Here is a 27,724-nt window from a genome sequence, read left to right as displayed (position 1 = left end):
CGACGCGCACAGTGTCGGGCTCGGGGGCGTGGCCAGAGGCGGGCGGGGGCGGGGCTGCGGTTGCGGTCCCGGCGGCGGCGGCGGCGGCGGCGGCGGCGGCGCCGGCGGCGTGTGGGTGAGTGCGAAGCAGGCGGGCCGCGGCTTTCTGGGGTCCGGTACGCGCGTGGGCGGCGTTGGGCGCTCTCCCCTGGGTTCGCGTTATCCTCTCTCTTTCCCTATCTTGGGCGACCGAGGCCGGGATTCGGACTTCCCGCCCGGCTACTGGTGTAGTTGCCTGCATCCGGGCCCCGGGCTTCCCGGCGGCGGCGCAGAGACGGGTGGGGATGGAGCCTCTTTGCCGCTGTCCCTCCCGCAGTGCGGAGCAGCTCCTTCCCAGGACCCACGTGAGAACCAGCGGGACCCGCTATGTCGCGGGCTCCACGGCAAAGGGCCTCGGGCACCGAGAGGCCCGGCCCCGGGAGGACCGGAGACGAGCAGCGCGCAGCTGCCCCGGACCGGGTGGGGCGGAGAGGAGAGATGCGGGTCGGGACGCGGTGCGGACACCCCGCACGCCCTCTCGTTTATTTTGGCGTTAGTTCTAGACTGGGTTATGCGCCGTTCTGTGGGACATGACCCGCTTGCATCACAGCTCGGCGGTCACACTTACTTAAAGGAAGTGGCCGTGGTGACTTGGGCATCACTTGACTGATGGTATCACTTTTTGGAAAGAAGTACACTGATTAAAGGTCTGCCCTGTCCACACGGGGTCATAGTGGCCCGGGTGACCTCTTCTAGGCGTCTGTATTCCGAGGCAGGGAGGGAGGTCGTGCAGTCGGCCAAGAGAGATGGCCCTCTCAGAAACGGCGAGCATTGTTAGGCTCTTAGCAAAGGAACAGCCTGGTTGTGGCCAGTGGATCAATTCCAGTTCAGATTGTCACTATCTCTCACCTGTGATGCAAAGCAAAGGGACACGGTACGTGTGCCATTACTTTGTGCAGAAGGGACTGGAAAGTACTGTTAGATATGATCTTTCTCAGACTTAGGAAAACGTAATGGAAACATCACAGGCGCAGGAATACTTGAACTGTGGTGGTATTACGGGACAAAGGCACCGTAGCCCGCACCTGTCAAACCTACCACTATTTAGTAAAGGGAATCAGTTGGATTTGCCTTATGATTACTACACTCGTTATACATATGAAAAGTGGGAAAAATTATGAACTACATTACAAATTGTACAGTAAACTAGTACTAATCTGCTCCAGGAAACAGTTACATAGGGGCTAAAGAATTTTTTTCCTTCTAAAGTTGAAAAAATAGTCTCTCTTTTTGGCTCTGTTAGCAGTCCAGGGAAAGAAGTAGAAAACCTGTAAAAACTCCTAGCTTTCAAGCCTGCCCTTGGGCTCTCCATAAAGTAGTTCGGAGGAGTGGTAGGTTACTTTGTTAACTGAAATTTGAAGCTGTGAGAGATGGCCTGATAGTGGTATCTTGATCATCTCTGAGTCTTGCCTAATGAAAATGTGGAAAGTTGCAAACTGTCTGGTGTTACAAGCAGTTCACTGTCCATAAAGTTGGTTTGACAGCTCCTGTTTCCTAAGGTGGACTGATTTAGGACCCTGCTTCTCTTAGGGCTGGAAGAAAATAAACAAGTATGGTTACTGGAAGTGTGGATCTTAATGATGGTTAAATTCTGATTTACAACTAACTGCAGTGGACCACCCGACTTTCTAAATACCATTCAGAGAAGAGATGGCTGATTTTTAGTAAAGCTTTAAGAAAAAGCAAAGCTTAAGATCTGCTACTCTGCTAACATTTTAAACAAATGATAGTTAAAATAATCTACATAGGTTGGATTATTTTAGGAAAGTATGTTGGGTACGTTTCATCAACCTGATTCTTTGTTAACAGGAGTGGCAGGCCACAGTGTCATCCAATTTGGATCCTGGCTTTCCTCAAAAGACTCTTAAGGCTAACATTTGGTAACTCTGTGGGGGAAAGCAACACTACATGTAAATAAATATGTAGATTTAAAGAAAAGAAAAGGATGACTGGTTTTGAGCTGATTTTTTTTTTTCAGCCACATTTGTATAAATGCACTTTTCTCACCAGAATGATGACTTAAAAGTGTTAGTAAAATCACTTTTACAGCTCCAAATTATACTTCTTAGTGACATTTCATTTCTCAGGTTATTTCTTTTGACAGAATTTAAAGCTAAACAATCAACATGATCCTTGTTTTCTAAGGATACTAGCACTGAGACTGAATGTAATTGGTGGTCTAGCATAGTTTAATTTTCACTATCAGTTATGCTTTTATTTTCAATGAAATGATACAGTGCTTGAATTGCACTCTTAAACCTTTATGATTATCCACCTTTATTATCCAAAAACAAAGAGCAAAGGAAAAATGATACTACGATACTACTTTGTAGCTTTGTGTTAATTAATATTCTTGGTCTCCTATTTGCTGCTGTCAATGATGACAATAGCATCATTACAGTTTCAATTCAAATTACATTCCTGTATTCTATCATTGTAAACTGACTACTTAAATTCCATCCAGAATGGTGAATATTTTAAACAAGCTATAGAGCTTATAAGCACTTACAGTGTGATATAACATTAAAAAAAAACAAAAAAACATTCCCACTGGCCGATTGGCTCAGTGGTAGAGCATCAGCTCGGCGTGTGGAAGTTCCAGGTATGATTCCCCGCCAGGGCACAAAGAAGTGCCCATCTGCTTCTCCACCCTTCCCCCCTCTCCTTTTTCTTTATCTCTCTCTTACCCTCCCACAGCCAAGGCTCCATTGGAGCAAAGTTGACCCGGATGCTGAGGATGGCTCCATGGCCTTCACCTCAGGCGCTAGAATGGCTCCCGTTGCAATGGAGCAATGCCCCAGATGGGCAGAGCATCGCCCCCTAATGGGCTTGCTGAGTGGATCCCGATCAGGCGCATGCAGGAGTCTGTCTCTGCCTCCCTGCTTCTCACTTCAGAAAAATAAATAAATAAAGGGGCACCACATGGGTTGCCATTATTTTTTTTAAAGAAAATTTAAAATAGGCCATCAGTCAGTGACAAGTCTGTAGAGGCCATACAGGATAGCTACCTAAGGAGCCCTAAAAAATCTGTGCATGAGCCCACATCGAACTGCACTGAATAGGTATGAAACTGGGAGAGTTTTTCTTTTATTTGGTGCAGATCTCACATTTCTATCATCTTTTGTTGCTTTCCTGTGACCGGTCAAAAGTGCACGGTGATTAAAAAAAAAAAAAAAGTGCACCATGACTTTACGGACACACTGTACTTAAAATGTTTTGCCAGGCTGTGTATATCTATTCTTGACATAATGATAAAGTGTGTATCTAATACTATAAAAATAGAAGTCGCTGCTTTTCATCAATCTGTGGACTCTTGACAAGACATAGATAAAATACTTTAAGTAAAATGGTTTGCTTTGACCAATAATTTATTGATTAAATGTGTTATCCCAAAGCAATCATATAGACAAAGAGATCTATTCAGCTAACAACTGCTGTCTTTTACAATTTTGATGAATGGATTCTACAAATAAGACTTGATTAAATGAAATTGTCATTTTTTTCATTTTCCGTCTTTGAATAGAAGTATTCAATTTTAATGTTAGGCAAAAATGATTTATTTTATACTAACATCACATAGAATGTACCCCCAGAGAGTGATATATTTGAGAATGTTAAGATATACAAGAGGTCTGCTCTGTGGCTGTGGGCAGTTCATTCTTCTCTCCGTGTCTTATTTTCTCAGTAGATTGAAAGACTTGAACAGAGCCCATCCAGTTGTGTTGTTCTCTACATGTTCTATATCAGTGTTTTTCAACTGCCAGTCAGTAGGCTGGGCTGGGTAAGAGTTAACCACCTGATGTATGTATGAAGATTATAGACTCACTGATGTTAGTCAAATTCACTTGTGCTCAGGGTGATTTCTTCCTTAGCAGTCCCAGAAATAATTCTATTTTCACCAGCCCCCAAGTGTAAAAAGATTGAAAAGCACTGTTCTTAAAAACTGAAGCTTTTTTATTTCAGCCATTTGCATAGAACTCTCTTTGTAGTGATAAAAAATACTGCTTTCTTGATTAGCATATTAAATGTTATTTTTTTTGTGTCTGTGTCATTTTAAACACCTGCAGTGAATGGGCTTTCATACCCTGGTACCCAGAGGGTTCATTGAGAATAACAGGACTGTTAACTCATTTTTTGTTATAGATCCACACTGCTGAGTTTTTGCAATTTTTTTACCTTTTTAGCAGCTTATTTTTCTTTTTATATAAATTTTATTTTACTTTTATTTATTTTTTTATTTAGTGAGAGGAGGGAAGGCAGAGACAGACTCCCACATGCACCCTGACCTAGATCCCATGGCAAGCCCAGTATGGGACGATGCTGTGCCCATCTGGAGCCCTTGCTCTGTTGCAACCAGAACCATTTTTTAGCTCCTAAGGTTGAGGCAAGGGAGTTATCCTCAGTACCTGGGGACAACTTGCTCTAATCAAGCCATGGCTGCAGGAGGGGAAAAGGAGAGAGAGAGAGAAGCGAGAGTGGGGAGGGGGGAGAAGCAGATGGGCACTTCTCCTGTGTGCCCTGACCAGGAATCAAACCTGGGACATCCACATGCTGGCCAATGCTCTACCACTGAGCCAACCAGCCAGGGCCAACCTTTTAGCAGCTTTTAAGGTATTTCTACTGTCAGGTGTTTTACTACTTTCTAGGACTGCCATAAAAAAGTACCACAAACAGGGTGATGTAAAACAAACATTCTCTCACAGTTCTGGGAACTAGAAGTCCGCAATAAGGTGTAGGCAGGGATGTGCTTCTCTGAAGGCTCAAGGGAAGAATCCTTCCTTGCCTCCTCTTAGCTTTTGGTTGCTACCAGCTGACCTTGCATTGCTGGCTTATAGCTACATCATTATGATTTCTGCCTTCATCTTTACATGGCCCTGTTTCTTCTATGTCTGTATCTCCAAATCTTTCTCTCCTTGTAACGACACCAGACATTGGATTAGGACTCTCTCAAATGTATTATGACCCTATTTTAACTAGATTATACCTATTTCCAAATAAGGTCACGTTCACAGATACTGGTGGTCAGTGCTTGAACAAATTTGTGGGTGAGACACAGTTCAACTTACAGTAAGAGTCATTGTCTCTAAATGAGGCCTCCCCTTCCTCACGTGATCCTCTTTAGTTGATATGATTTAGGAACCAAATATCCAATTATATTATAATTGTCCATAGACTGGATATTTGGGAACAGTGAGGATCTCTGAGCTTTAGTTTATAATATTTCATCAGAGTGTTCAGAGGCTCTTTTCAGTTCATTGTTACTTTGGACTTGTAAATATATTTTTGAGTGTAACTCACAGGTTACTATATATCATAAGATTCTATCAGCAACCACTTATGTGTACCTGTCATGCTAGTTGAATGTTTCTATTCTGGTTGGAGACATGCTTCCAAATCTTTTTTGACCGAAGAGGAGAAAACCATCTATGCTGAAATGATTTGCGTTTTTGATGGATGAATTTAAAATCGCTGAACCTAAACACTGGTTTTGTATGTTCTTGTTTAGATATCCCTGGAGCATTTGGATAATGTGACAGTTGGGATGTAGTGATGTCGACTCTCTGTCCTCCACCATCTCCAGCTGTTGCCAAGACAGAGATTGCTTTAAGTGGTGAATCACCTTTATTAGCAGCTACCTTTGCTTACTGGGACAATATTCTTGGTCCTAGAGTAAGACACATTTGGGCTCCAAAGACAGAACAGGTACTTCTCAGTGATGGAGAAATAACTTTTCTTGCCAACCACACCTTAAATGGAGAAATCCTTCGAAATGCAGAGAGTGGGGCTATCGATGTAAAGTTTTTTGTCTTGTCTGAAAAGGGAGTAATTATTGTCTCATTAATCTTCGATGGAAACTGGAATGGGGATAGGAGCACATACGGGCTATCAATTATACTTCCACAGACAGAACTTAGCTTCTACCTCCCACTTCACAGAGTGTGTGTTGATAGATTAACACACATTATCCGGAAAGGAAGGATATGGATGCATAAGGTGAGTGGTTTTGAGCTTATTCATCATTTAACATAGCCATTGAAAGTTTATCTTTTGATGCATTTATATCTAATTTTTAGAAATTATATGCAGTTAACTTTAAACACTGGCTATTATTGTCTATTCAGTAGATACAGATAGATCTAGACTGATATCTGTGATAATCATAACTCTAAAAGGTAGGGGATGATAGCTCCATATTACAAATAAAACTCTAAAGCTTAGAGAAATCAGGGAATGTAAGTTTTAGAGTCCATATTTGTCTTGGGATCCTTTGCCTCTCAAAGTTTTTTTGCTTTTTTTTTTTTTTTGGAATTGCATGACTGTGTTTCACATACTGTGTGTGGGTACATTTCAAAATACTTGTTTCATAGCAGTTGGCCATGGTACCTTTGGTCCCTTTAACTTCTTTGCCAAGTTTCCATATTTGTAAAATGAGGTTTCTAGAAGATCCTTCTTTTATTTCATTTTCATGTTATAAATGACATTCCTATTCATTCCATTCCTTTTGCAGATTGAGCTAAAGGAAATTATTGTTATTCCGTCAATCTTATAGTTTAATATATAGTGATACTTACATTTCCATATACTTTTGGGACATCTGAAGAACAAATTTATTTCTCCTTTTTACTTTGCAGTTTGACACTAACATGGAAATTCACTAAAGAATTACTCTTTTTATGAGACTTCTACTGGATAGTAAGGAAAAATAGGTTTTTTTTGTTTTGTTTTTTTCAGAGACAAAGAGAGAGTCAGAGAGAGGGATAGATAGGGACAGACAGACAGGAACTGAGAGAGATGAGAAGCATCAATCATTAGTTTTCCGTTGCGACACCTTAGTTGTTCATTGATTGCTTTCTCATATGTGCCTTGACCGTGGGCCTTCAGCAAACCGAGTAACCCCTTGCTTGACCTAGCAACCTTGGGTCCAAGCTGGTGAGCTCTGCTCAAACCAGATGAGCCCAAGCTCAAGCTGGAGACCTCAGGGTCTTGAACCTGGGCCCTCCACATCCCAGTCTGATGCTCTACCCACTGTGCCACCACCTGGTCAGGCGAAAAATAGTATTTTTTAAAGGAATAGTTTTTTGTTGTGTTTGCAGGCTTGCCTCCTTGTTTTTCACATGTATTTGAAAATCCTGTAATCAGGAAGCTCTATATTCCCCAGGTTCGACTTGACTTTAGTTAATTTGAAAAGTGCAAATCCTTACCTTTGTGAAATTATTCTGATGTTACTTTGATTGTTTTCTTCTAAATCATGTTTTTAACTGCAAAAAAAAAAAAGGTGGTTTTACTTTATTTTGCATTGTCTCCGAGACCATGGATTTGTTTGGTTACTCTTCCCCTCCTTTTTCTGCCCTAAAGTGAAAAGTGGTTTTCCTATGACCTAAATTACACCAGAGCATGTCTGCTGCTTAAGGGTACAGTTAAAAAAAAATCAAATGTTACTTTTTAAAATGATTTTAATGAATTTTCCCTTGCTCAGGAAAGGCAAGAGAATGTCCAGAAGATAGTGTTAGAAGGCACGGAGAGAATGGAAGATCAGGTAAGGTAGATGCTGCTGTCATACACGCTGCGCACATGGCATATATATGTTAAGGCTGAGGGCCACCTTTGTTAAGGCCTTGAAGCCATGTTAGTTTGACAGCGTGAGCCTGAAAGTGAACAGAGCCTCCTTTATAGAGATGTGTGAAATAAACTGGGTAAAACCTTGTATGTCTTAGACCTTGAATAGTTGAATGTGAAGTCTAATAGTAATTGCATCTACAGACTAATATTTTGCTACCTTTTTTCTGTATGCACAGCGTAAGTTCTGAATCACTTGTTCATAGTCAAACTTAAAAACTGTATGTTAAGATCTTTACTGTTTCTCAAGCATTTCCACAAAAGTAGTTGGTTGTAACAGGAGGAAAGTGCGTACTCCTAAGGTACCTATAGGTGTAGGCACAGCTCTAAGCGTAACACGTCTTTGAAGCTGTAACTAAAACTCATAGTTTTCATTTTTTTCTAAGTTATATCTATGTCTATTTGTTTTAATATTATAATTTTCCAGTGATATTCCTCACCTATAGACTGATCAGGTTTCTTGTACTGTCAGGTCTCCAGGAAAATGTGCCATATTTATTCCATGACTTTGAATACCCTTAGAGAGCAGGCACCAGAGTTTGGAAAGCAGGATTGCAAAGATAGGGTTCCCCTTGTGGAAATAAAGGACGAACCATGTCAGTGTAGAGCAGAGAAGTTCTTCTGAAGATGGCTCTCCAGATGGCTCTTTGCTTTTACTCCTGTTGCCCCTGGCCACCCTCTTTGTTTCTGTTGAAACTCCAATATAAACATGACTGGATTGCCTTTTCCCTGGTTCTCTTGAGCATGACCAAGACAGAATGGTACTTTAAACAAAAACTTGTCTTAGAATTTGTGAAACTACAGGGATGTTAAATAAGAAAAATATAAAACCCTATAAAATGATCTCCTTTATAAAATTGTTGTAACTGCACTTTTGTAAATAACTTTATAAGCCAGAGAACGTAATTCTGGAGGAAAGTCTAAGACATATAAGAAAACGTTTCCCTTTACCCAGACAAGTCTAGTCTTTGCTTACTGATCAGTAAGCAGGGTCTCAAGGAATGGGGTGACCTTTGCCAATTCTAGTTATGGAGTAATTAGAGTTATCTCAAGATAAGGAAATTTTGGCCTAGTAAAATTCTGCTTTTTGCTGGGGCTTTTTTTTTTTTTTTCAAACTGGAAGCCTATACTTATAAAGTTACCACCATTAATGAATTTTGACTTTTAAGGGCTTTTGAAGATGTTGTCTCACCCCTTCTATGTCATGAGGAAAATATAGCTGGGACAGACAGGTTGTTAGAGAGGAAATATTCTCCTACTCAGAAGTTTTTAAGTCAGAAGTTCAAGGAGGAAAGGAAACAAAGGATTTTCTTACAGAGCCTCTCTGTTTAGCCATGTAGGATTTTTTCATTAAGTTTCAGTAAGGATATTTTTTTGCTTATGATGATAAATGTCAGATACTGTTTGTGAACTACTATATTTGCCCAAACCTAAGAGGAGGTATTTTCCTACAATTACGCTTTCTGAAAAGGATTTGCCTGATAATTGAGTCCTTGCAAATCTCATATGCTGTGCTTTCAGTGACTTTATTTTGAACAGTAAATACTATCTGGAGATGACACATAAGTGAGAAATAACTTCAGTGCTTGTAGCTCTCTTCTGAGCTTTAGTCTCTATCCTGTTGATTTGCAGTGTTATTAATTATAATTGTAAACAAGCACTTAAGAATTACAGTACTTTAACGTGCAGAAACAACGAGAGGTTATGTTGTGGAGCTTACTACCAGATGACTTCTTTTAAGTAATAAAAATTTCTATGATGCAAAGGGCTTTTGGCTTAAAATAAAATTTCCAGAGGCAGAACCACATTTAAATTCTCAAGCAACTGACATAATCAGGGGGCTCTGAAAAACTGCAGTAGGTCACTCAAACAACGACTGTAAGGTTGACAGAGGTTCTAATTTGAAAATGCATGTGAAGAAGTTTCAATACAAATTGTTTCATGAAATATAAGTGAGGGGAAAAACTATTTGATTGAACTTAATATGTGATTTTAAAAACATGATTAGCTAAAGATTGATAGATGCACAACAATTTCATCTACCTCTCTAAAAGTTTACATATTGAGGATGGTCAGAAATTTGGGGAGAGTGGTGGTGGTAGTGACTAAAAGAGGGATCACTTGATTTTTAGATGGTTTACCTTTGTGGTATTCTAGTATATTGTTTTTATTCATTTTCATTATAGAAACTACAGATTTCAAAATTACATTTTTGAAATGTAAGAATTATTTATCTTGAAGAATGCTAAAGGAAACTTGTGTTTAATGATGCTTTAAATATACATATATGATAATTTTGATTTGTTTTTGGGTAGATTATGTTGTAAAGTACCCACTCTACAATTCCGCGGGTGTTCATAGAGACACGTAGTCCAAATAAGTTTTTGAAAAGTTTTATTAAAGGAGGAAATTTATTAAATATGCCGGCCGCATATGGCTGACACAGGGCAACAGACCCAAATTGTGCAGATACCAAAACTAGTTCAGGGGCTGTTTATATAGTCCTAATCATACATGGGAGGGAGAAAACCTGACATCACAGCATAAGTTTATACCTTTTGTTTAGAGATACATACGTTAACTACCTGCTTTCAGGAGGGGAGGGGTAGTTTCCATAGGGACAAATGCCTGTAAATGGTTCATCAGTATAAGAAAATATTTTAATTTAATCTTTTTCTTCCTGAACCTGCCTAGCTATTCACCCTTCCCCCATAGGTAGGGGGAAGGTCAGAGAATCCAAGTCTCCTTCCTCTTCTGTATTTACAACACAATGCCATCGGCCATCTTAGTTTTGATGCTGATCACACAAGCATAGAAATCACACTTACAAAATCTTTCTGCACGCCTAGCCCAAATTAATAAAATGTTCTTTAAACTTCCTAAAATATTAATATTAATTCTGTAGCTTTTAGCACCTTACAACAATTATAGCTTATTATGAATGTGAACGTTCAGTATTGATTCAGGCTTTACTACTGAGTTAATTGCTGAGGATTTCAAAGTCATACGTATTCATTGCTTTCCTCGTTTTTAAATATAAAACACATCAATGACCTTTAATTAACAAGCACTAGCTCACATTTCAAAAAGGGATCTTTTCTAAATTTGGCGTGATGACTCAATTACTGCATTTAACAGTATATGATAGCCTGACCAGGCGGTGGCTCAGTGGATGGAGTGTTGGACTGGAATGCGGAGGACCCAGGTTCGAGACCCCGAGGTTGCCAGCTTGAGCATGGGATCATCTGGTTTGAGCAAAGCTCACCAGCTTGGATCCAAGGTTGCTGGCTTGAGCAAGGGGTTACTCGGTCTGCTGTAGCCCCACAATCAAGGCACATATGAGAAAGCAATCAATGAACAACTAAGGTGTCACAATGAAAAACTAATGATTGATGCTTCTCATCTCTCTCCGTTCTTGTCTGTCTGTCCCAATCTATCCCTCTCTCTGACTCTCTCTCTGTCTCTGTAAAAAAAAACAACAAACAAACAAAAAGTGGAACAGGTTGTAGTAACAGTAGTGCCTATAATAAAGTTTAAAAAAAACCAGTATATGATAAATGATAAATTGTATTCTAAAGAAAGTTACTTCTGGAAGAATGAAAATGAGTTTTAAGCAGCATGTACATTCTTTAGAAATGTTTTAGACCTGGAATGCTGAGGTCGCCAGTTCAAAACACAGGGCTTGCCCAGTCAAGGCATATATACAGGAGACCATTTCTACAAGTTGATGCTTCCCGCTCCTCCTCACTTCTCTCTCTCTCAAATCAATAAATGAAAAGTCAGCTTCTTAGAAATGTTTTGGAGTAGTAGACTTGTTTGGAGCTGTGTTTGAACAAGTTGTCAAGTATTCCTATCAAAGGGCATTATTCTTTGCTTTCAGTATTTAATTTTTTATTGTCTAGCTTATCTTATATTGTATAATTCTCTTTACCTCATTTTACTTTTTGTGCAGGGTCAGAGTATTATTCCAATGCTTACTGGAGAGGTAATTCCTGTAATGGAACTGCTTTCATCTATGAAATCACACAGTGTTCCTGAAGAAATAGATGTAAGTAGTATTAAATAGAAGTAGTAGTATTCCTTATCAATTTTTTTGTTAGTAGTATCCTCATTTTAGTAGTATGCATTTTTTGTCATACATACTATGCATGTTAAATACAATATTAGTCACTTTAACACACTGAAATTCTGGAGGCTTTTTGGTCAGTGTCATGATTATGATAACTTAAATTTATTTATTTGACCTCTTTCATATCCTAGACATGAGAGAATTTTAGACCTTATAGAAGCAATCAGTATTTAATACATAAACAGTGTACAAATGGAAGTTTACTCATATATGCTAATCTAGTTTCCTTAATCATTTGTTGAGGACACTTTAAGTCACACACTGTGCACACATAGAGAAGTCTTTCAGAAACTGTTCTTGCGTTCTGATGTTTTTGTCATTAAGATTGTCTCCTGATTCAGAAGAGAAAGTTGTTCTTGTAAAAATTGTAGCTTAACCTGCCTGACCAGCTTTCATATTTGTCCTTCTGAAAGTTTATGGTAGTGCACAGAGATTGCTTTATGGGGATCTTGATGCTAGAAATCAGGGCAGTGTGTTATATTGAATCCTAGACTTAAGGAAACTTATGTACTAAAAGTGTTTTTTAACATTATATTATTCCAGAATAATATTTTCTTTTGGTGCATTTTAGATTGCTGATACAGTTCTCAATGATGATGATATTGGTGATAGTTGCCACGAAGGCTTTCTTCTCAAGTAAGAATTTTGTTTCTTTTTATAAAGCTGGATGAAGCAGGTACGCATCTTATGCTCACCTGTGAAAGGATGTGGAAGGAAGTAAACACAGAATGGCTACCCAACATTGTTCTGGGACAACATTGCATATTTGAGTATTACTTAGTTTTATGTTATTTTTTCATTTATTACATATTTGTGATATACTCAATGCCACTTTTTTTTTTTTTTTTAATATTTAAAGAAGCTGAGTTTTCATAATACTCGAACAAGAAATCTTGGTTCTTTGTTTGGTTTCTGGTTTCCTGTTTTACTTCTCTCTCTTTTTTTTTTTTTTTTTTTTTACAGAAACAAAGTCAGTGGGACAGATAAGGACAGACAGGAAGGCAGAGAGATGAGAAGGATCAATTCATTGTCGCAGCTTCTTAGTTGTTCAGTGATTGCTTTCTCATTTGTGTCTTGACTGGGGAATATAGCAGAGCGAGTGACCCCCTTGCTCAAGCCAGCAACCTTGGGCTTCAAGCCAGTGACCCTGGGGTCATGTCTATGATCCCACACTCAAGCCAGGGACCTCTCACTCAAGCTAGTGAGCCAACGCTCAGCTGATGAGCCCGCACTCTAGCCTTTGACCTCGGGATTTCGAACCTGGGTCCTCCACATCCCAGTTTGACACTCTATCCACTGTGCCACCACCTGGTCAGACTTGTTTTACTTCTCATAAAGCTGAAACTCCGAACCCTTTCTTTCTTTTTTTTTTTTTTTTTTTTTTTGGTATTCTTCTGAAGCTGGAAACGGGGAGGCAGTCAGACAGACTCCCGCAGGTGCCCGACCGGGATCTGCCCGGCACGCCAACCAGGGGGCGATGCTCTGCCCATCCGGGGCGTCGCTCTGTCTCGACCAGAACCAGTCCAGCGCCTGAGGCAGAGGCCATGGAGCCATCCCCAGCGCCCGGGCCATCTTTGCTCCAATGGAGCCTTGGCTGTGGGAGGGGAAGAGAGAGACAGAGAGGAAGGAGAGGGGGAGTGGTGGAGAAGCAGATGAGCACCTCTCCTGTGTGCCCTGGCCAGGAATCCAACCCGGGACTTCCACATGCCAGGCTGATGCTCTACCACTGAGCCAACCGGCCAGGGCCATCCGAACCCTTTCAAAATAAGTTGCATTGTGGGTGTACTTGACTTAATTGGGCCTAGAAAAGAAAATTATTTATATTTTTCTCATCCTTTCCATCTTACAGTAGATTTTGGTACTTAAAACTGGGCTTTAAAACCAGATTTCCTGGGTTATTGCTGTAACATAGGCAAAGCTACATGAACTCTGTGTGTCTGTGTTTCCTCATCTATAAAATGGAAACAATAATAATACATACTTCATGGGATTGCTCTTCAAGTATTGAGTGATATAACTCAGACTAAGCATTTAGAACAGTGCCTGGGACATGAAGCACATAATAATAGCATATAGTTAACATTTGCATTTATATGTCTTCTAAGGAAAATTATGACAATAGCCAATGTTTATTGAGTGCCTACATGTTAGTTTCTAATTAAGTGCTTTCTCTACATGTATAGTCTCATCTTCTGCTTTAGTGTTACTTTACAATTGTAGATTTCCATGAATTTTTATTTTCAAAAATGAGGAGTTAGGGATCAAGTACTTGCTTTTCAGCCCCACAGTCATTTCCTTTAGGATATGGTGGAATCATAGAGGCAAGGGTCCCTCTAACCTAGGAGCCGTACGTGGCTGGAGTCAGAAGCACTTGAGTCCTGATCCTGTTCAGTGTCAGCCATTCATTCACAGCATTATTTTTAGTCCCCTTTGACTTAAAGTAAATCACTTAGCCTCTCTACACCTCAGTTCCTTCCACTATAAAATGTTGATATATTACTAAATGGGTTGTTTTAAAGTTCAAGTGAAAGAATCTCTGTGAAGAGCATGTAGAAATAAAGATGGCATTATACTTGTAGCTTTGATGCTCCTCATGTAAAGCTACTCTAAATTATTTGAAGCTCACTTGTTTTTACAGCCAATGGTTTTTAATTTCTTTTTTTTTTTTAATTTACAGTGCCATTAGCTCACACCTGCAAACCTGTGGCTGTTCTGTAGTAGTAGGTAGCAGTGCCGAGAAAGTAAATAAGGTAATTTATTTTATAATCTAGCAAATAATCTGACTTTTTAATAACTGCTAACGTATCATGGATTGTAATTTAAAAAGGTTAGGTCACAGTCAAAATGATCTAATAGTATAAGGAGGCAATATAACCTGACCAAATTACAGTAGTACCCTAAGTAAAAAGGAATTGAAAGTAAACTGAAGTCATTTATCAGTTTCATTTTGATAACTCATATATACTAGTCTCAGTATTATATAAATGGTTTTGAGAATACTTTAAAATCAGATATTCTTTAAAAGTTGTCTTTCATTTCCTGATGTTATCTTTAATAAATATGAAGATAGCTATATACTTTTGGTACAGATTCCAGCAAAATGTCGTCTGATCACCTTGATTTTATTTTTCCCCTAAATCTATTTAGAGACCTATTTCTGTTAAGTAGTCAATAGAGGTTATACTTTATTCAGTGACTTTTGTGAGCACTTCTTCATTGCTATGTGAGTTAATAAGAATTAATGAGCAATTACATTTCCAAGTAGTAGGCAGCAAACTAAGGGATTTTGTACTTTTCCTCACTGACCATTAATTAAAGGATAAATATATGTATCTATCAATTTAAGCAAACCTATTTTTCTTTTTAAGTTTTACACAGGAGCTATTTTAGGAGTGATTATTTGCTTGACAGCTATATACATAACTTGTTTTCTGCAGTGACCTACTCTGTATACTGACATGAGCCTTAATTCACCAAAATTATATTTGGTAAATATAATACCGTTTATGTGAGATAGGTTTACCTCTATTATTATGCTGTGTCAAGTGTCTAGTGATATTCTTTTTTACTCCAAGAAAGTAGCTTTCCATATGTGTCCCTGTTGGGCAGATAAAATATATTATGCTCACTTTGTTAAAGATGGCACTGCCCACATGGAAGCCTGTTGCCCAGGTGATATCAGTGTGTGTTGGGGGCGGGCTGTGGGCAGGCAGGATCCTTGTTGCCTGGGGCTTGATTTTAGGATAAGTTTTTCCCACCCTTTTTGATGTGGGGTGGTACAATCCCATCATGCCCCAGATAAGTGACTTTGTATTAGAGACTTCCCTATTTTGTATATTGGATTAAAGGTTTGGATTTCTACACTATAAAGTGGGGGCGGAATGGGAGCTTGCTCTCCTGGTTCCTGAGATTATCAATAGAGGAGAGAACAGAGCAGAGAGCAGAGGGAGACCACATGGAGGAGGCCAGGAGAAGCAGCCAAGATGGCGGAATGTTGAGTAAGAAGCCAGTTTGTGCAGAGTTTGTTTAGGGAGAAGGAAGGAGATGGGGAACAGAGGTGAATAAGTCTGGTGAGCTAGAAACCTTTGATTCTAGGAAACTTGGATAAGTCAGTAGCTTTGTGAGCACTGAATGTGAGTGGGTTTTGGAGCCCAGTGTGTGTTTTTACTTGCCCGCCGGGTGCAAGCTAGAATTAAAGATGATGGCCCATCAGTTTTTGGCTCCATTGTTTCTTTACCGACTGTCCGAATCCAATGCGAACCTGCATGGGCCAGGCGGCTGTGATGGTAGCCCTGGCTTCTGGCTTTCCAGTGCCTTAAAGCCTTCTAGTTTCACAGAGACTTCCCAGTCATTCTTGAAGGGAGAAAGGCTCTGTGGTAGGGACTGTGTTTTTTAAATATTTTTCTCATCCCACATTGTTTGCTGGTTTAATACCTCCCCTTTTATCTTTTTAATTTGAGAAAAAGGTTGCTACTGTTCTAGATTGTAAACCACTGCTTTAATATAAAAAGTCTAAATATAGTCTGAATTCCAACGTGGTTACATGGTGTAGGGGAGGAAAAACAAATTTCCCTTCTCCTTCTAGGTTTTTGACTGAGAGCCCCTTGTAATTAGATTAAAGGGAGAGAAACAAACACGTTTAATAGTATGTATGCCTCCTGTTTACATGGTGGATATGCAGAAAAATGGTGTACCTCCCCAAATGGCCCAGGCCTTCACCTTAAATATCATCCTCAATTAATAACAAAAGATGTTGGAGGGTGGAGTGAGTAAAAGCCTATTGATGAGAGATTAAGAGGATAAAGGTATGGTTATGCAGATCTAAATTCTTGCCTTCTTCATTGATAAGAGTGTCTAAGATTTAGTCATCCTTCTCATGATGGAGATTTTCCTTCTATATTTAAATGTCTCTTACAAAAGGGTTTCTCCTGTGTCTGTTGTTTCTTAAAAATAATCAGCCTAAAATAATCCTTAGGCCAAAAAGGAGTATTTTGAGGTAACAAATTCTGCTTCCCTTCAATGGCTTTTTACTTCTCTTAATTTAGGTCTAGCTCAAATCCTATTAGAATCATAGGTTTCTAACCCCAAACAATAGCTTGCTTATTTTAAATCAAATATCATGGAATTAATTCTTGTTCTTTTGAAGGATTTGGATCCTTCTTGGTATTCATTATAATCGGATTTTACATGTATAACTACTAAACAAAAGCCATAATTCTGCCTAATTTAACTGCATTTAGTTTCGTCTCCAAAATTGTTTACTTGTTTGTAAAGCACATGCTGCTGGGTGAAGGGGCAAGTCACTGTTTAAACTAAGTACTTACTTCCTCCAGAAATAAAAGTGCCGTGGTCAAATAACTCAGACAAGTGCATATTGTATCAGTCGCAATATGTATTCAAATGTTAAAGGTTTGGGGATATCATACTGTAAATTTACCAGCATTTCCCAAACCTATTTGACCACAGACCCCCAATTTTAAGCAACAGCTATTATAGCCCATGATTCTGGGTGACTAAAAATTGTTTCTCAGGATGTATTTTATTGACAAAAACAAGTGAAATTTCTATTCCAATTTTTTTCATAAGCAACCAATGATATTTTTTCCATATTTTAATGCTAAAATCTCTTCTTTTACAGATAGTAAAAACATTATGCCTTTTTCTGACTCCAGCAGAAAGGAAGTGCTCCAGATTATGTGAAGCGGAATCATCATTTAAATATGAGTCAGGACTCTTTGTCCAAGGCTTGCTGAAGGTATCACTTCTTGTCACGAAATTAATTTTTGATTCTTTATAAATGTATTTAATGCATCTCATGTTTCTCTGCCAAGGGGACAGCTTCTTTTACACAGGTCTGAGCATACAGTATATGACTTACGGATTTATAGTTGATAAAACATTACATAATATCTTTCTTTTGTGTTTTCTTTGGTTTTCTGTTGCGGCCTGTCTGGCATTAGGATTTTTTTTTTTAAGCAAGAGAGAGAGAGAGACAGAGAGAGGGACAGACAGGCAGGAAGGGACAGAGTTGAGTAGCATCAATTCTTCGTTACAGCACCTTAGTTGTTCATTGATTGCTTTCTCCTATGTGCCTTGAGGGGGGGGGTACTGCAGAGCCAGTAACCCCTTGCTCAAGCCAGCGCTTGGGTTTCAAGCCAGCGACCTTTTAGGGTTCAAGCCAGTGACCATGGGGTCATGTCTATGATTCCAGCTCAAGCTGATGAGCCCGTGCTCAAGCCGGCAACCTCGGGGTTTTGGACTTGGGTCTTCTGCACCCCAGTCCGATGCTCTGTCCACTGTGCCACCACCTGGTCAGGCAGGACTTAGTATTTTTTTGTTTGTTTTTAATATGTGCTTGAATCAACTGCATGTCTAAAGTAGAAACATTTCTTTTTTACTGAATGGATTTAGTTTTTGTCACCATTTTATGTTTATGTACCATATTTATTGAAAAGAATTAAGCCTGCTTTCTAACTTGAAAGTGTATAAGATTTGATCTGTTCTCTATGTGTGTATTAGAAAAATTATTTTATATTTTTCTCTTATTTATTTAAGTCTGCCTTTGAAGGAACAAAACAGATAAATTTAAATTAGCCATTATCTTCAATAATCGCTGGGAGGATAGTTATTTACTTTGTGGAATCTATTATTGATATTTTTATTATATTCAGACACGTGAAGATGTACATTTTCTAATGTTAAGTGATTCTCTCACAGTGGATGTTTTCTTGGGGTGTACACATAACAAAATGAAAGAATAGTAAAAATTGTTGCAAATAATTATATTCCACTTTTTGCATTTTCAAAACTATGCATGCTATGAGCCAAAAATAATTGTATTTAAATATACATAGAAACTTTAAGGGAAATTCATTTCTGATTTGAACCGTACAAATCTGAAAATTAGAACCTCTTCCTTTCAAATGTACTTAGTACTTTTATTTCCTCAGCAACCTGTCATTTAATTATATACTTTTATCCCTGAAATGGTTTTATACTAGATGCGCAGAGAAAAACTTCCAACTATTATTTAATGAAATTTAAGAATTTTCCATGCAATTATAAACTGTATAGCCTTTCAGAAAATGCCTTAACATTACATATCAAGAGCCTTGCAAAAAAAAAATTTTTCTATATGTATCGTTTTCACATCTCCCTCCCCACCCCCCAAAACGGATATACTCTGCTTGTTCTAACCTGCTTTTTTTGCAGTGTGTCATGAATTTCTTTCAAGATCAACACATTAACATCAGCAGCTTAATTTAATCACTTCTCTTTTTTGGATGCTTTGTATGTTTCTACCACTAAAACTTTGCACACAATCCTGATTAATATCCAAGTATAAATTTCTGGAGATGGATTTGCTAAATCAAAACCAGATTTTTGTTTTGTTTTCATTAAAGAAATAATTCTTTATTTTTGGGGGGCATATCAGACAGTAAATTTTCTTTTCATTGTGCCAGGATTCCACTGGAAGCTTTGTGCTACCCTTCCGGCAAGTCATGTACGCTCCCTATCCCACCACACACATCGATGTGGATGTCAATACTGTCAAGCAGATGCCACCCTGTCATGAACATATTTACAATCAGCGCAGATACATGAGATCAGAGCTGACAGCCTTCTGGAGAGCCACTTCAGAAGAAGACATGGCTCAAGATACTGTCATCTACACAGACGAAAGCTTCACTCCTGATTTGTAAGTAATGTCCTGTTCTTTGATTTGTCCTTAAACAGTATTATGAAATTGTATCTTTCATGAGTAGTGACAAAACAGTCTGTGTTTAAAAGGAAACAAGCATTACTAGAATTATGCTTGAAGAAATATATGGTTAATCCTGTATTATTTCTTAAATGTTTATTTTTCTTATTATAATTGTGTTTTCCATAAACTAGATTAGATTAGTTCTTAAAAACTTTTAAATATTTATTTAACAAATATATATTAAGCCTCTAGGCACACTACTAGGTAGTCTAATGTATACGAGGCACTAAAAAGCTTATTAAAAAACCAAAGAGTTTTTTTGTTTCTTTCTTGACATATGAATATAAGATACAACAAAACTATCAAACATATTAATAGAGCATTCTTTTTACTTTGCATTTTATATTGTAGTATTTGTTTCTTACCATAAATTCTGATTACTAAATTAAAAAGGTAAAAAAGTAATGATAATAAAATATTCAGTGAGGACCTAATTAGGGAAAATAATGTTGATGATAAATCTGAATTATAATACCCTAAGTCTAAGAAAACACTTAAATGGTATTCTGAAATCAGGAAAAGATTTGTTGTTGCTATTATGATTCTCTTCAATTAAGTTGAAGTGCCTGACACAGAGAATGTGTTCAGTAAATGTTACCTAGAATAATACAGGTTTGAGTATGTAAGGTAGCAGTGAAATTGGAGTAGCAGCTGTCCAGAGTTTTTAAGAAAAGTTTTGAGCTGAGGCACCCGACACGTAGAGCACCAGTAGTCACACAGAAGGTGACCAGAAACCCAGGAAAGGACCTGACTAGGCTGTGGCATAGTGGATTGAGCGTTGGCCTGGAATAGTGAGGAACTAGATTTGAAACCCTGAAGTCGCAGGCTTACCAGCTTGAGCATGGAGTCATCAGCTTGAGTATAGGGTCATAGACATGACCTTGTAGTTGCTGGCTTGAGCCCAGAAGTTCGCTGACTTGAAGCCCAAGGTCACTGGCTTGAGCAAGGGGTCCCTGGCTCAGCTGGAGCCCCCGGGTCAAGGCACATATGAGAAAACAATCACTGAACAACTAAGGTGCCGCAACTATGTGTTAATGCTTCTCATCTCTCTCCCTTCCTGCCTCTCTCTTTCTCTCTCTCTCTCTCTCTAAAAAAAAGGAAACACAGGAAAGGAACACCATGTCCAAGGGATCCCTGGCCTCATATGTAGCAGGTAGAGAAAGATGACTTCATCAGGACCCATCTTTCCCCAGCTCTCTAGTGTTCTTTTGTTGGTGCCTGAGAAAGCTTTAGGGAAATTGGTTTTGAAAACTGGAAATTTAGAAATAAAGAAATTGGTCAAAATTGAAAATCTAGGTCACCAAGTTTTCACATTCAGTTTGGTAATTTGGTACATACATATGTAGAAATTCTCAGAAATAATTTGTTCCTTCAAGCATTTTTTTCTTTCCTAAAGTATTTAATTTTTTTTTCTTTTTGATTGGTTGCTTCAGAGCTCTTTTGGAGGAATGTGTTAAACTTCAGAGTGGGTTTACAACCATCTAGTATTATTTTAGAGAAGATATGTGTATACTTTGTATACTTTAAGATTTCTCATTCATTTTAGCTAATCATGTTTGGCTTTGCTAATTTGACGAACTTGATCAGCCAGCTATTGTTTTGCTTATCATAACAAAATACTGTTATGAAATTAAATTTTTTTCCAGCTCAAAGTAAATTTTCTGAACATAAAACTGTCCTAATATGTTTTTAGCCACTAGATTGTGTATTGTTAAATTTTGCATATTTTACTTTTTAGTTTATTATGAACAATATTACTTATTTTCTAAGATTGTTTTAATTTTAACTTTAAAAATAATATCAATCACTGCCAATAAAAAATGAAAAGTCAGTTACTAGAAATATTTCTTAACATTTTGGTTTATCTAATTCACTATAACCAAGGTAGTCATTCAATGAAACAGGTATATTCAGAACATATTCTTAAATAGCCTTATTTTTTCTCCAAAGCCAGAGAACAGATGCTGTCAGTGTCCACATTGGCCCCTAATTGGATGCCTGGAGAGACAGAGAAGAGGATGAGGGTGGGAGGAACATGCCTTTGTTATTCCACTTAGTTGTTCATTCACTGGTCACTTCCCTTATGTGCCCTAATCAGGGATCGAACTTGCAACCTTGGTATTTCAGGACAACACTCTGACTGACCTACCCAGCCAGTAAATTTTTTAGGTACATACAAGGCAAGGAGAGGGAAGAGAGAGGAGGAAAGATCAAAGGGAGTTCAGACCTGGGAAGAGAGCAATTTTTTTAAGCATCTACTATATCCTAGGTCAGGCATGGCCAACAGTTTTTGCCCCGAGCCAGATTAGAAAGAAAACTTTTTTCACAGGCCAGATGAAATATTAAAATTAAAAAATGATAAATACAAAAAAGATTTGTATAAATAAACAAAATTTTATTATGTAAGGTGATGGAAGACAATTGGACTTTGGGTGATGGGAATGCAGCATAATCAAATGTCAAAATAACCTGGAGATGTTTTCTCTGAACATATGTACCCTGATTTATCAATGTCACCCCATTAAAATTAATTTAAAAAAATTTTTTTAATTTATTTAATTTGTTTATGAATAAATGTGAGTAAAAAAAATTTTAATATACAATATTATTTTAATAAAAAATATAATTACATACTGTATAAGTATCCAAACTGTATCGCAATCAATCAAAATAATATTTAATTAATAGAATGAGCTTGAAGGGGTTATATCGCAAATAAAACTATTATTTCATTGTACAAACAGCCTGGACACGTTTTCAGTTATCAGCTGCAGCTATTGTCTATGCTACAGTGCCACTTGATTCAGCACACTTGACCACAAAAATAATGAATTGTTTGACCTTGGGTGCACACTGGCAAACTCCGCCTAAAAGAATGTGGGTTTCACATCGCCGCTAAACGTCAAACAGTTCATATCAAGTACAGATGAGTACAAAAGTTGTAAATCTTTATAACGGAATTTTTTTAAAAAATAAAGAAGTATTGCGAATCCATTCGACCAGTTATTGGAAGTTAACCCTAGATTAGTCACACATGGAATTCTTTTCCACGTATCACTATCTTCTTAAATATCTCGATTTCCAATAATCAAAGACGCTTCCGCTTCTGCGTAGCTGAGATTTTAAAGTAGCAGAGAATATTAAAAATTTAATCGTGGGTCGCATGTTGGCCATGCCTGTCCTAGGTGGTATGTTAGATACAGCTTTCATCAGGTGCTCATTGCATGTTAACTTTTTGCTCTGACCATTGTCAAGGTAGGCAGTGCTTTCCTAGAACAGGAGATGGTTCCTGTTACTTGTTCGGTGATGTGCTTGTTGGTGCAAACCCAGGGGTTGTGATGTTACAGATATCTAGCTGTGCTCTTGACTCCTACTAGACTGACTCTTAACATCTGTCCTTTTACCGTTTTCATCCTGAAATGTTCACGAGAAGTTATTAGTACATAACATTATCCTTTGTTTTGTTTTGGGTTCTGGGTATTAGCGTATGTCTATATTTATTGAGTCCTTATTTTGGGGATGTCAAGAATTAAGTATTATATTTACTAGTTGCTAAAGCTGTCAACATATCTTCAAATATATACAGCTGATTTTTATAAAAAATATTTATATGTAATTACCCATTTCTAGGAATTTAATTTATTGGCTAGAGTGTAGGATTATGGAAAGTAGCATTGTGCAACCATTTTAACATTTAGACTATTTTCTTTGTAGAAATATTTTTCAAGATGTCTTACACAGAGACACGCTAGTAAAAGCCTTCCTGGATCAGGTAAATGTTAAACTTGAAATTGTTAGAGTGAATGATGACATGTATTTTTGTTTTATTTTCAATATATCCTTTAATGCCTGTTTTCTGTATATATTTAACATAGTAGTAGAATTGAGTCTTTATCGTTTTGTAGTGTCTATGATCTTTCTTAAAGTGTTTAAATTATTTTTCTTTTGAATTGTTAATAAGTAGTCTGAATCCTAATAATTAAAGGTGCATTATTCCCCAGTTCAAATAATAAATGTTTTAATTTTGAGTACTAACCTATAACTCAAAAGTATTTTCTTTTTGAGGGTGAAGGGAGAGAGCGCATAAATGATGTCTATTTACCTTCATTGAGTCAAAAATGTCTTTAAACCCTATACCTCTATTTCAATGGTAGCATCTTTAGTCTCCTTTTCCAAAAAATCTTCTTAATTATACATTTGAAGAAAAGTATAGATTATATGAGACTTATTTCTTAATATAATAGAGCTTTGTCATACTATCATTCTGGGGATCAGGTCAAGAAACATTATCATAGATGTAGCTTTGAAATAATGAGATCCTTAGGTTAACTAGAAATTTTTGATCCAGGTCTATGTAGTTGTGTCATATGTCAAAAGTTTAAGGATAATACATAGTCGTGTAATTCCATACTTCTCAAGCTGAAATAAAATTTTTCTATCTATCCTCCTTATGTCTCTTTTCTCCCCCTTCCCCCACAAGAGTACTAGAGGGATATGAATCTCAGAATCATAATCAAAGCATGGCTCAATTTCTGGGAGCTTCCACTTTATTTGAAGATGTGGGCAGAGAAAATTAAGTTAACGCAACTGGAAGTAACTTACAATTACGGTTTTTAATAATAAATATGCATATATTATGAGGTAGAATGCAAAGTGCTGATTTTTAAATATAAAACTGTCAGACTGCTTCTAGACTCTCATATCTTATTCCTGCCTGGCAGGCACCTCAGTGGAAGTGATGAGGGGAGCTGCTGTAATGTGTTTTCTACCAGGCGCTGGGATGCCTGTTTTCTGTATATATTTAACATGGTAGTAGAACTCTCCCATGTTACGCTGAGAGAGTAACATGCTGCGTGAGTAGAATGAGAGCAGAGTGTTGATTAAAATGCTTCATTTTCCTGTAGGTCTTTCATTTGAAACCTGGCTTATCTCTCAGGAGTACATTCCTTGCACAGTTTCTACTTGTCCTTCACAGAAAAGCCTTGACACTGATAAAATATATAGAAGATGATACGTAAGTAAAACTGGATGGAAGAAATTTTGTTTTGTTTTGTCCCTTTTGGACATTTTCTGGTTATATACATATATTTCTTTTGTTATTTGTAGGCAGAAGGGAAAAAAGCCCTTTAAATCTCTCCGGAACCTGAAGATAGACCTTGATTTAACAGCAGAGGGCGACCTTAGCATAGTAATGGCTCTAGCTGAGAAGATCAAACCAGGCCTGCACTCGTTCGTCTTCGGAAGGTCTTTCTACACTAGTGTACAGGAGCGAGATGTTCTAATGACTTTTTAAATGTGCAACTTACTAGGTATGTTTTGTCACAATGATTGCTGCTAAAGTAGCTCAGTGGTGTGGGACACATCAGTCCCTGTGGTCACACCCAACAGTTGTACTCAGCAATGGCAGTTTAAACGTGGTCACACTACAGTCATCACAGGAAGTCTGCAAGGGGCTCTCAGGTGTGTTGTTAACAGTGGATGGATCTTTTCCTAGTTATGCTCTCTTGAGATACTGACTTATGTTTACAATTATAATAAATGTTATTGCTACCTTTAAAAAAGATATAGATATAAACTTGACCACAGCCACTGGTTTTGAAATTTAGGATTTATGGTTTACATGTATCAAAGTGAAATCCGAGTTAGCTTCTACAGATGCAATCCTAGTTGACTTCCCATCTTTTGTGTTTCTCGGTATATGGGGTTACTGTAATACTGTTGGAATCAGCTGGAAACTAGAACATCTAAATTATTTCATTTCCATAAGACAGGAAGTTAACTTGAACCTAGGTTAAGCTTTAGAAAAAAATATTGTTCAAGCAAATGTTTAATTAAAATTAATTATTAGACCCTACTGTGTAGATTTAGACATTGAGATTCAGTCTGTGTAGAAATGTTAAGCAGTGTGTATAGCCCCGATTGTGATGAACCACAGTCACAGTGATTTTTGTTTGCTTGGTAAGAAGCTCTGTAAGAAAATATAGGAAATTGGATTTTATGTTTTAGTAGTTGTTGCCAACTTTTTAAATTAATTTTCATTATTTTTGAGCCAAGTAGAAATGTGCACCTCCTGTGCCTTTTCTTCCTTGGAAAATATAATTACTTGGAAGAAGTTTGGGTTTCACTAGTCAATTAGTCATTCATCTTGTTTCCTCTCGTCTAGTCTTACCCTGACTTGGCAGTCATTGTAACTCTGAGGTTATTACATGCCATAGAGAATATATTGATATCTTTTTTCAGGAATAGAAAATAGCATCTTGTCTTCTCTTATTTCTGCACATATTTTTGAAGTTGTTGCTGTGTGTCGTTGCCTACATCATGTGAAGAACAGCAGGAAAAACATTACTGACATGCTATTTTACTAGGTGCTACTTTGGCAGAACTAAGTGGTCTATTTCTTTCTTTTCTTTTTTTTTTATGTGTTTAGACCATTTTACTAGCCATAAAAATAACTGATTAACATAATTCTGTGCTATAACAACAGTGTTGACATATTAGTAATATATGTAAGCATAACAATTTTTATTTAAAACTGGAAGTGATACAAAAGGGAAAAATATTTATATAAGAAAGGGATAAAAGTGATAGGGCCTGTCTGCCCTTACCCAGATTTAATGGGAACAGGTCTATTCTGAAATGCTCTTAACAGCCTTTCCATCACTAACAGGAAAGATGTAGACAACTTGATTTGACTCTGATGCTGTGTCAGTCATGGAAAGATACATACACAGCACCTCGATGTTCGCTTTACTCAGTGATTGTACATGATAGATTATTTAAGTACTGACTGATTTTTTTTATTTTTTGCTGGTTTATTGTGTTGTTATATAGAATGCAAGTTCTACAGTGAAATAAGTTATTAAAACATGTGTAAACATTGCTACATATATTTTCTCCTAGAAGAGGAATTTTGAATAAAATATCTTTGAAAGTTTGTCTCTTACAGTTTGTTTAGGAAAGCAGTCCTATGATACGAAAAGACTGGTTTCCTGTTTGGCTGACAGTCATGTTGAATCTAAACTTTAAAATTTTTTTTTAATTTTGAAAGAACATACATGTCAGGTTCTATGTGATGCTGGTGAGGGGAAGCAGAGTTTGCCACCCCAAAATAAGCCTTTTGGTTTTTTATTATTTTAAGATGATTATTTTTCAGATGCAAAAGACTCATAAAGAACCTTTGACCTTCCCCCTAACTGCACCAGGAAAAGAGATAATATCCTAATTAACTCCAGTTTAATATGAACTAAGTGTGATAAGCCAGGAGGAACCTAGCAAGGCCCTTTAGATTCAAGTCTGTATCCCATAAAGATGGCCAAGCCAACATTTATTTACCAAACCTTTGCTTTTCCATCTTCATCAGAATTGCTTTCCTGCCCTTTGAAGTCCCAAACCACACCCCACTCCCCGTCTCCTTACCTCAAGATAAGCCTTAACTGCCTGCCGTGTCCTGGGATCTCATATTCCTATGGAACCCTCATGTACATATATAATAAATTTGGTCACTTTCTCCTGTTCATCTCTCATGTTAATTTGGTTATTAGTCCAGCCGGAAGAACTTAGAAGGAAAATTATTTTTCCACCTCTATACTGGAAATCTTATTTTTTTTTCACAAAACATTTTTTACTTTAGTCCCAAAATTGCATTTATCTTTCTTTTTGGTGACAGAGACCGAGAGAGGGACAGTCAGGAACAGACAGACAGGAAGGGAGAGAGATGAGAAGCATCAATTCTTCATTGCAGCACTTTAGTTGTTCACTGATTGCTTTCTCATCTGTGCCTTGACTTAGGGGGGCTACAGCAGAGCAGGTGACCCCTTGCTCAAGCCAGCGACCTCAGGCTCAAGCTGGCAACCTCAAGGTTTCAAACCTGGGTCCTCTACGTCCCAGTCCAGCGCTCTATCCATTTGTGCCACCTCCTGATCAGGCAGATAGCATTTTTATTTTATAAATTTATATATTAATATTTTACTTAAAAATTTTTATTGAATTGGGGTGATGGTTAATAAAATTATACAGGTTTCAAGTGCACAGTTCTACAATATATTATCTGTATATTATCTTTATATTGTGTGTTCACCAACCCAGGTCAAACTCCCTCCATCACCATCTATTCTCCCTTTACCCCCCTTCACCTG

General features: G+C 37.7%; 1 protein-coding gene across 3 annotated transcripts; it reads left to right on the top strand.

The window, feature by feature from the left end:
• Positions 1-26,523, top strand: C9orf72 (C9orf72-SMCR8 complex subunit). 3 transcript variants are annotated; one of them, XM_066257383.1, is made up of 11 exons: positions 1-115; positions 5,585-6,072; positions 7,556-7,615; positions 11,648-11,743; positions 12,396-12,460; positions 14,502-14,574; positions 17,463-17,579; positions 19,288-19,523; positions 23,304-23,361; positions 24,494-24,603; positions 24,696-26,523. In XM_066257383.1, exons 2-11 carry the CDS (start codon positions 5,629-5,631, stop codon positions 24,880-24,882), a joined length of 1,446 nt encoding a protein of 481 aa, XP_066113480.1. In that variant the 5' UTR covers positions 1-115; positions 5,585-5,628; the 3' UTR covers positions 24,883-26,523. The 3 variants fall into 3 exon arrangements, with proteins under 3 accessions (XP_066113480.1, XP_066113481.1, XP_066113482.1); XM_066257384.1 differs by having other exon boundaries at positions 106-155; XM_066257385.1 differs by lacking the exon at positions 1-115 and adding an exon at positions 252-383.
• The last annotated feature ends 1,201 nt before the right edge of the window (positions 26,524-27,724 follow it).

Source organism: Saccopteryx bilineata, chromosome 2 (assembly GCF_036850765.1).
Source record: "Saccopteryx bilineata isolate mSacBil1 chromosome 2, mSacBil1_pri_phased_curated, whole genome shotgun sequence".
NCBI lineage: Eukaryota > Metazoa > Chordata > Mammalia > Chiroptera > Emballonuridae > Saccopteryx > Saccopteryx bilineata.
Note: the sequence above shows the minus strand (reverse complement) of the source record. Positions and strands in the feature narration are given on the sequence as shown.

Coding starts and splice junctions, on each gene's coding strand:
- C9orf72 (XM_066257383.1), top strand. CDS start 5,629: ATGTCGACTCTCTGTCCTCCACCATCTCCAGCTGTTGCCAAGACAGAG. Junction 11,744..12,395: donor GTGTTCCTGAAGAAATAGAT/GTAAGTAGTATT, acceptor GGTGCATTTTAG/ATTGCTGATACAGTTCTCAA. Junction 12,461..14,501: donor CACGAAGGCTTTCTTCTCAA/GTAAGAATTTTG, acceptor TTTAATTTACAG/TGCCATTAGCTCACACCTGC.